This window comes from Eretmochelys imbricata, chromosome 4 (genome assembly GCF_965152235.1).
Source record: "Eretmochelys imbricata isolate rEreImb1 chromosome 4, rEreImb1.hap1, whole genome shotgun sequence".
NCBI lineage: Eukaryota > Metazoa > Chordata > Testudines > Cheloniidae > Eretmochelys > Eretmochelys imbricata.
In genome coordinates, this window is record NC_135575.1 from 121,067,988 (window position 1) to 121,078,101 (window position 10,114).

At 40.6% G+C, this 10,114-nt stretch overlaps 1 protein-coding gene across 1 annotated transcript; it reads left to right on the plus strand.

Annotated features, from left to right (window-relative positions):
* The first annotated feature begins 2,913 nt into the window (after positions 1–2,913).
* S100P (S100 calcium binding protein P) lies at positions 2,914–8,480 on the plus strand. The gene is made up of 2 exons (XM_077814653.1): positions 2,914–3,051; positions 8,330–8,480. The coding sequence occupies exons 1-2, from the start codon at positions 2,914–2,916 to the stop codon at positions 8,477–8,479; spliced, it is 288 nt and encodes a 95-aa protein (XP_077670779.1). The 3' UTR covers position 8,480.
* Positions 8,481–10,114: the final 1,634 nt, after the last annotated feature.

The window sequence follows — 10,114 nt, forward strand, 5'->3', positions numbered from 1 at the left end:
AGAGAATTGATAGGAACTGAACAAGTACATTGTCAAGTATCAGAATAAGATCTTAAGAACTCTGTTTTTCTATCTGTACCTCAGTAGGCTCACTTCATTAAATTAAATACTTCTGTTTGCATGTTACAAAATCACGTGGTGGTGCTGGCATGTAAGTAGAAGAGGTAACTGAATTTAACCACAGGCGATGGAAACTGAATGACCTTTTAGACATTAACCAGATCTGAAGTGAGTCTTTCACATGCAAATATAGATAAACCTCACCCTCTAATAAGCAATGCATACAGATTCTATAACTTCAGCAAACAGTCCAGTGCACTGGGAAATCTATCTTATCTTTGACAGGTTTCAGAGAAGCAGCCGCGTTAGTCTGTATTCACAAAAAGAAAAGGAGTACTAGTGGTGCCTTAGAAACTAGCCAATTTATTTGAGCATAAGCTTTCGTGAGCTACAGCTCACTTCATCGGATGCATGCAGTGGAAAATACAGTGGGGAGATTTATATACACAGAGAACATGAAACAATGGGTGTTACCATACACACTGTAACGAGAGTGATCACTTAAGATGAGCTATTACCAGCAGGAGAGCAGGGGTGGGGGTGGGGGACCTTTTGTAGTGATTATCAAGGTGGGCCATTTCCAGCAGTTGACAAGAACATCTGAGGAACAGTGGGGGAGGGGGAATAAACATGGGGAAATAGTTTTACTTTGTGTAATGACCCATCCACTCCCAGTCTCTATTCAAGCCTAAGTTAATTGTGTCCAGTTTGCAAATTAATTCCAATTCAGCAGTCTCTCGTTGGAGTCTGTTTCTGAAGTTTCTTTGTTGAAGAACTGCCACTTTTAGGTCTGTAATCGAGTGACCGGAGAGATTGAAGTGTTCCCCAACTGGTTTTTGATGTTATAATACTTGATGTCTGATTTGTGTCCATTTATTCTTTTACGTAGAGACTGTCCAGTTTGACCAAAGTACATGGCAGGGCGGCATTGCTGGCACATGATGGCATATATCACATTGGTGGATGTGCAGGTGAACGAGCCTCTGATAGCGTGGCTGATGTGATTAGGCCCTATGATGGTGTCCCCTGAATAGATATGTGGACACAGTTGGCAACGAGCTTTGTTGCAAGGATAGGTTCCTGGGTTAGTGGTTCTGTTGTGTGGTGTGTGGTTGCTGGTGAGTATTTGCTTCAGGTTGGGGGGCTGTTTGTAAGCAAGGACTGGCCTGTCTCCCAAGATCTGTGAGAGTGATGGGTCATCCTTCAGGATAGGTTGTAGATCCTTGATGATGCGTTGGAGAGGTTTTAGTTGGGGGCTGAAGGTGACGGCTAGTGGCGTTCTGTTATTTTCTTTGTTGGGCCTGTCCTGTAGTAGGTGACTTCTGGGTACTCTTCTGGCTCTGTCAATCTGTTTCTTCACTTCCGCAGGTGGGTATTGTAGTTGTAAGAAAGCTTGATAGAGATCTTGTAGGTGTTTGTCTCTGTCTGAGGGGTTGAAGCAAATGCGGTTGTATCATAGAGCTTGGCTGTAGACAATGGATCGTGTGGTGTGGTCTGGATGAAAGCTGGAGGCATGTAGGTAAGTATAGCAGTCAGTAGGTTTCCGGTATAGGGTGGTGTTTATGTGACACAAATGTGTAAATGGACACAAATCAGACATCAAGAATTATAACATTCAAAAACCAGTCGGAGAACACTTCAATCTCTCTGGTCACTCGATTACAGACCTAAAAGTCGCAATATTACAACAAAAATCTTCAAAAACAGACTCCAGCGAGAGACTGCTGAATTGGAATTAATTTGCAAACTGGACGCCATTAAATTAGGCTTGAATAAAGACTGGGAGTGGATGCGTCATTACACAAAGTAAAACTATTTCCCCATGTTTATTTTTCCCCCCTACTCTTCCTCAGACGTTCTTGTCAACTGCTGGAAATGGCCCACCTTGATTATCACTACAAAAGGTTTTTGTTTTGTTTTTTTTTCTCTCCTGCTGGTAATAGCTCACCTTACCTGATCACTCTGGTTACAGTGTGTATGGTAACACCCATTGTTTCATGTTCTCTGTGTATATAAAATCTCCCTATTGTATTTTCCACTGCATGCATCCAATGAAGTGAGCTGTAGCTCATGAAAGCTTATGCTCAAATAAATTTGTTAGTCTCTAAGGTGCCACAAGTCCTCTTTTTCTTTTTACTGAAGACTATGATGTTTTGGTGTGATTTTGTCTTTTAGAATGGGTGATACTGCTGCTGTAAGGTTCAAAAGAGAAACTCTCTGTTGATGCTGATGTAAGCCAATACTAAGCAGTTTCATGACACTTAAGGATTAATCTCATCACTGTCCAAGGGCCCAGATGTCTATGCATCATCAGTGCAATATATCAGTCTGTGTTCAATTAAACTGCTGCCCAGGCCCTTGCACACATCAGAACTCTGCAACTCAGCTGGTTGTCGTTTGAAAAAGATGGCAATTCTCAGAGTCCCTATAGCCACCCATTGCAATGAATGGGAAGTAATTTGCTGCTCTTTCACCATTGCAGGCCAATATACATTCTTTTAAGGGTTGGGCTGTTAGCCATTTACAGATTCAATTTAAGCTTTTTATTCACACTTAATCTTGAAGGAGTGGCTGGTTTATGGTGATGTATAAATCGTTGTTCCAGCTCTGCCCTACTGATAAAGCTTGAATTTTGAATTGAATTTCTTTACAAAGGAATTTGGTTTCAAGCTGCACCTAGATGATGAAAAGCGGTGCTTAAGGTGTAGATATTTGCTAACTGGCTCCACTCCCGATGTAACCATGAGATGTGATAGCTATATAAAGCACCCCAGAACCCGTTCAGTCTCTACTCTCTAAAGGAGGGCCAGAGGCTATTCACACAAAGAAGGAAGCCAGAATCCAGCAGCAAAGATGTCTGAACTGGAAACTGCAATGGGAATGATCATTGATGTCTTTGACAAGTATTCCAGGGCTGAAGGCAATAAGCAAACCCTCACCAAAGGAGAACTAAAGACCCTCCTGGAAAAAGAGCTACCCAACTTCCTCTCGGTAAAGTGATGGTTCACTATAGTTTCTCTGTAATAGACTTAAAGCAATATGAAGAGAGACATTTTTGGTGCTTTGTGCAGGGAATTGGCTACAGAAATCATTACTGTTAAGAGAAGTTGTGTGGGACCTTTTCTTGTGCATCATGCTGACAATGTGGCTTTGAAAGTGAAGGCAGATCACAGAACGGAATGTGGTAGTCAGAATAAATCCTAATTGTCAGGTTTTCTGTATTTCTCATTCCTCACTCTCTAGTTTTCAGGGCAATGGCATTTAAATAGAATATTTACTTCTTCAGAAGTCATCTGCTCCTGCTGTTTACTCCCCACCAGAATTCGTAATCCCATATGAGTCTCAATTAACTGCTGTGAAAAAGGATTGTGATGCTAACAATTGAATATAATGACAGCAAATGGGGAGTCTCCTGGTCTGGGCATTTATACCACAATTCTTACTGTGATATCTGAGCATGTATACAAGTATGGTTATAAGCAGCAGTGGATGAACTTGGAAGAATTGTCTGTGAAGTGTCCTTCTTAATAACAAATAAAGGGAAAGAACTAAAGAAAATGTTTCAGATAACAGCATTGTTAAATAATGAGAATGTGCTCTTAAATATTTTTCGTCTATCTCTGTAGCATGTCTACACTAAAAAGAAAAGGAGTACCTGTGGCACCTTAGAGACTAACCAATTTATTTGAGCATAAGCTTTCGTGAGCTACAGCTCACTTCATCGGATGCATACTGTGGAATATCTCATGATACCACGTTGCAGAGCGTGCAATACTTGTCTACACTGGCGCTTTACAGCGCTGAAACTTGCAGCGCTCGGCAGGGAGGAGTTTCACACCCCTGAGCAAGAAAGTTGCAGCGCTGTAAAGTGCCAGTGTAGACAAGTATTGCACGCTCTGCAATGTGGTATCATGAGATATTTGACATTCTTAAAAACATTAAGTTTCAAAGGATATTTTCTAGAAAATGATAACATTAGAGGTGGTTGGAACATTTTTGTCAGAATGATTTTCCAATTAAAAACTCCTTTTCCACAAAACTGAAATTTCCTGTGAGGAAAATTTCACTTTTGATGAAAAATTTCAATTTTCCATTGGGAAAATCGAAATAACAGCTTGCCTGCTTCCCTGTTGGAAGGCTCCTGTCTGACAAATGCTTTTCAGAAGGGCTGCAGAGGCTGAGCACCTGGTCCCTGGCTCTCTGCCCTCCGGCTATCAGCCTCCCAGTCCCAGCACTGGCTGGAGAGAGAGAGAGCCCTGACCCCCAGCCTCCCCACCTCCCCCCTGGTTTAGGGTCCAGAGAGACCAAGAGCTGGAAAACTCTGTCTCCCCACCTCCCTCACATCCACTCCTGCCGTAGGGCCAGAAAGGCTGAATGGCCCAGCTCTCTGGTTCTCAGGCAGCTGGGCTGAAAGGCTCTTCTTGTTCCAACATAGCCACATTTTTTTCAACTTTTTGAACTTGACTATAGCCTTCCAGCCTGGTAGCTGAAAAATTCCACTTCAGTTCCCCTTCAGTGGAAATTTTTTAAAAAAAATTTCCTTCCCAAAAATTTCATGTCTTTTGACTTTTCAATCAGAAAACACAAACATTTCCACTCTCGGTACTATCATTTTCTAGGCAGCGCCAAATAATATGTTTGAATTTGGCCATCGCCACCAATAATCCATTTCTAAAATTTGTGACTTGACTTGCATTTAATTGCATTCATATATTTTTAGACTATTATCCAGACTTGTTTTATCAAACTTCATTTAGTAAAGGGAAATCATGGCTTCACATATAGACACCTGGTTTTCACTGAGCTGAAACAGTAAGGCATGCATATGTAAGGGAAGAATTTGGCCCATTAGGTCAAACTATTGCACGCCTGTAGCTGTGGTGAGTGTCATATCATATTTGGGGATTGTTGAAGTCTTGCATGAGTCTCTGTAGCATAAAGATGGCTAATGCACATTTTGCTGAACTGGGCTGAGTTTAATCCCTACTATGGCTTGCTTATTGCAGTATTCAGACTCACTTTCCAGATTTACTGGTTTTGGTTTTTTTAAAAGAAAGATTCATATTTAGCAGCAAAGATGAGTGAGGTAGACTCTGGAAGAGAAAATACATTTTTATTTTAAACAATTCACAAAATCTTTCTTGCAAATTAACAAATGTTCAAATCATGACCCATAATGTGTGTTATCTTCCCAGGGTGTAAATGCAAAAGTTTAACTTCACTTGCCATTATTGGTTCTCCTTATTTACTGCACATCACTTTACTTGTACAATAACAATTTTACTTGGTTCAAAGTCATAATAACTTTCATTCTTGATCATTTCCATTTCTTTTATATCACTAAAAATTCCGTAAAGCTGTTGGGCCAAATTCTGCTTTCACACACCCTGGTGCCTCACAGGAGTTTCATTTGTTTGCCTAAATGTAAACTCTTTTCCATTAGTTGTCACGGCCCAGGGCCAAATGTTCAAAAAGTGGCTTCCATTTTGTGCACACCCAACACTGAACTTCCGAATAACTGTGCATGCATTCTTAGAGCACTAAGATCAATGTATGATGTTCAGTCATCACTCAGGGCTTCAGCTATTTGCAAGAGCTTTGCTTTATTGTGTGCATCTACACAACAAATTAAGGTGTAATTGTAGCACAGGTAGGCATATCCATGGTAGCTTTAATCTAGCATGGGTAATAATACTCGTGAGGATGAGGTGGCATGGACTTCAGTGCAGGCTAGCTGACCCAGTACAACCCGCCGGGGACCCTGGGTATGGACATGGGTCCACAAATAATTCATTGAATAATTTAAAATTAAGTCTGTTTATGGATAATTTGGAAAAAAGAGAAAGGAACAAAATTTGTGTCACATATTGTTCAGCCAGGACTAGTCACAAACCTGAATTTCTGGTTGAGTTTTTGGCATTCTCAGGTTATAATTCCTCATTTTATTAAAAAAAAAAATAAAATTAAATCAGTGAAAAATAAAATAATGGCTATTGAACTAATTAGACTCTGACTCTTCAAACCCTTCAGATTTCAATGAAGCTAAGTATTTAAAATTCACAGTAAAACTGATCAATATTTACATAATTTCATATATGTATAAAATCTAGCTTCAACAAAACCACACTATTTTAGTTAATTATATTTTATAGGTCTCTATTGCCATCCTCTGTTTATTATAAAAACTGCATCCTCTTAAATTCATTGGAACAAATCATTGCCAGGGCTCAGATTAGAACTAAACTTTTTTTTTTTTTAGTGAAAAATGCATATTTTTCAAAATCAAAATGTTTCATGAATTTGTGCTGATTTGGCTCCATTGTTGATTTTTAAAAAATCTGAAAAATCAAAAATTTCATTTCAACATTTTTCTAAACATTTTTTCTTGAATTTTATTTTAAAAATTCAAAAACATTTTCAAATGGGCAAAATTAAAATAAAACATTTCAATTTTGTTTGAACCTAACCACATTATTTCAGACTTTTTGAAATGGCCAGTGAACCAAAGGCTCCAACTCCATTATTCACCCAGCTGTACTCAAGCTTCAAGACCTATTGTAAGCCTTTTCAAAAAAATCTTTAAAACACTCTCAAAATAAGTTATTTTTGCCTGGAAATTGTCATGTTTAATCTCAGCCAGAGGTGAATTGTTGTGGGCAGTTTGAAACAAGCTGGTCAATTTAAATTATGATAGGCTGAAAACAAAAGGACATGGCTAGGATACTATTTTTTCAACCCATAACGCAAAATTAACTTTACTAATGCTTCAGAGTCTGCCTTGTGTGTGCACAGCTCCTCATGACTAACATGTTCAAGTCACTAAGATCAGCTGGAACACAAGATGACAATCCCAAAATATTCACATATGGGGGCTGCACACAGGATGTTCTCACTGAAGACGCCTTATTTTAATGCTCCCACTCTTGGGAGCCTGTTTGGTGACCTTCTAGTATAGTTCAAACACATGTATTTTATTAAGGATTTTTTTGGAGGGGATAGGGGAGAGCAGGCTACAAAAGGATGTTTTTAAATTCAGGTGTGAAGATTTTAGCTGGGGTTGGAGTATCTTGTTTAGCATCTTTAGCGTTATGCAAGTTTGACCATTAAACATGTTTTTAAAGCAGGTACAGTTCATGCACCTATAGATTTGTTGATAGCTACAGCATTTATTAATTCCATATATATAAGTATACATTTAATGACAGGATTTGGGTCACAGACCTTTTAAATGTGCGTGTGCTCGCACGCAGACACACAAAACTTTTATGAACCCAGGGACCTGCTCCATTTGAAGCCAATGGAACTTTTGGCATTGACCTCAATGAGAGGAGTATTTGCGCCCCATAATCTTCCAAGTATTGTTCTGTTTTCTCCAACAAGATCAACAAGTTACAGTACTGTCCTGATTAAATTACAGAGCACTGCATTAGCATAACAGGAGTTCCAAAGTTCTGCATATCCTATTGTGAGCTGGTGGAATGATTCAGCAGAAACAAAGCCCTGGGGAAGTCAGCCAGGATTTTTTTCCTAAAGGAACCTAACCAGAAATAAAAACAAGTTAACTGAAGCAAAACATAATAACAGGAAATCTGTTGACTCTAGATCAGTGGTTCCCAAACTAGGGGCACCACTTTTCAGGGAAAGCCCCTGGCGGGCGGGCCAGTTTGTTTACCTGCCGCATCTGCAGGTTCAGCCAATTGCGGCTCCCACTGGCTGCAGTTCCCCACTCCAGACAAATGGGGGCTGCAGGAAGCGGCACGGACCGAGGGACATGCTGGCCGCCGCTTTCCGCAGCCCCCATTGGCCAAGAACGGTGAACCGCAGCCACTGGGAGCTGCGATAGGCCAAACCTGCAGATGCGGCAGGTAAACAAAGCGGCACGACCCACCAGGGGCTTTCCCTGAACAAGAAATGCCCCTAGTTTGGGAACCACTGCTCTAGATTCAGCCCAGCTCTGTAACAATGTGGTTGGTGGAACCCTTTTCTTCACCCCCATCCCTACATATTACTCCCTCTGCCTCCCAAGCAAGGAATCTATATTTAGTCCGTTAATCACCTGTGGAAAGGTACAAAGAAACTGAGCTGAGGTTAACACTTTCTTCACCGGGGATCAGGTAGTGCCCCTAAACCCTACAGACACTGATACTAAGATGTTTGGATCCACACCACATCATTTCTATTGTTCAAGTAAATTACAATTTTGCTGCTGCTTTTAGGACCTCAGAATAAATTGCATGTCTCACTATGGACTGCTTCTTTTCTCTTTTAGTCGGTGAAAGATAAGGAAGCTGTTGACAAACTCTTCAAGGGTCTGGACGAAAATGGAGATTCTGAAGTAGACTTCAATGAATTTGTCATCTTTGTGGCAGCCATGACTTGCTGTTGTCATAAATATTTTGAGCAGAAAGGACCTAAATGATGTAAAACAGCTCATAAGAAGCTGGTCTTTTGATGTATTCCATATGGTAATGTTTTTGCTTGCTTTATTTGCTCCATGTACTGAAATACTGTTTAATCATACTCTGTTTACTTCCCTGTCTTGCATGTTAAGTTTCTCCTCCTTCAAATAAAATGCTAGTTTTGCATTCTCGTTACGTATATTTATTGGTCTCTCTCTCTCTCTGGAAAAAATGTGGTTTACACCCCTTTGTTTTTAAAATTCTGTTTTTAGTCTTAATGGAGAATTTCATCCCAGAGCTCCCCTAAGGATAACAGCTGTTGGAGGTGCACTGATTGTGCCATAATCCACTGAGCCTCAGTTTATTGAGGCCTTACCCCTACAACATTTTAGGGTAAGGGCTCATCTGCACACACAAGATGTACCACTTTAACACTATCAGTATTGTTAAGGTCTAGGAGGTACAACCTCCCTAATGTGGACATGGTTATATCAGTATAAAGGTACTTTTACCAGGATAGCTTATTCCCATTTGGGAAGGAAAATAAGCTATAGCAGTATAAGGCACTTTATGACAGTATAAATGTATCCATACTAGGGATGATATGGTATACATATGTCAGTAAAAATGGAAAAAACAAAAACAAAAAACCACCCCCCTAAATGGCATAATAGCATTGGTACAAAAACTGTGGGTAGACCAGACCCAAATTACTGTGACTGTTGCCTCCCCAACAATTGACTGAAGGCTTATGTATATGGATCCAAAGTGCTGTTCAGTCAATTGGGTGGGAAAGAACATGTGTAACTTCTCTCATTTGAACAAGGCCTAAGTATCAGGTGAATAATAATACTTTGAACGTCCTTCCATCTGAGGATCCGAAGCACTTTACAAAATGAATTTATCCTCTCAGTTCTTCTGTGAGGTATTATATCCATTTTACACAAGAGGAAACTAAGGTGCAGCGGGATTAGGGCCATATTTTCCGAACTGTGTATGTAGAATCGCTGTGACTGCACGGTGCAACTAAAACTTACCCAGGCACTGTTGTGAAACTCTGGTCCAAGGTCACACAGGAAGTCAGTGGCAGACACAGAAGTAGGACCCAAATCATATAAGTCCAAGCCTGCGCTTTAACAGGGTGAACTGTCTGGCCTTGGGTGTGTACCTTTCCTGAGTAAATCCTACTTCAGCACTAATTACACCAGTGCTAACCACAGCAGTTCTGAAGAAAAGCTGAATGCTTGATATGTTCATTTGTATAGCAACTCCCAAAGCATCAACTTTGGAAACGAGCAGAAAGGGGTAGGTACACAAAATTATTTTCTGGCTGCATTGTAAGTCTGACATCCTTCCCTTTGCCTGGCCTTCGTCTTCCCCTTCAAGCAGTGCTGACTTTGCCTTCAAGACTGACCTTAGGGCTTGGCTACATGGTGAAGGAATTAGGGTTTTTAATCATCCTGGCCCGATTTTGTTCTGCCTGGACAGTTGCCAGTGAAGATGAGCCAGGTTATTTTTGCTCTCTCCCTGCTACCCAGCACTAGGAGTGAAAGGGGAAGAAATATTCAGCAGAGACTTCCCATGGCCCTGGCCCTTTAAAAGGAAGGCCTCCCCTGGAGGACTTGACTGTTTTCCACTCCTTCCCAGCAAGCTCC

What these genes read in the sequence shown, in the direction of transcription:
- S100P (XM_077814653.1), top strand. Translation starts at nt 2,914, where the DNA reads ATGTCTGAACTGGAAACTGCAATGGGAATGATCATTGATGTCTTTGAC. An exon ending in AGCTACCCAACTTCCTCTCG is followed by an intron (nt 3,052 to 8,329) that starts GTAAAGTGATGG and finishes TTTCTCTTTTAG; the next exon opens with TCGGTGAAAGATAAGGAAGC.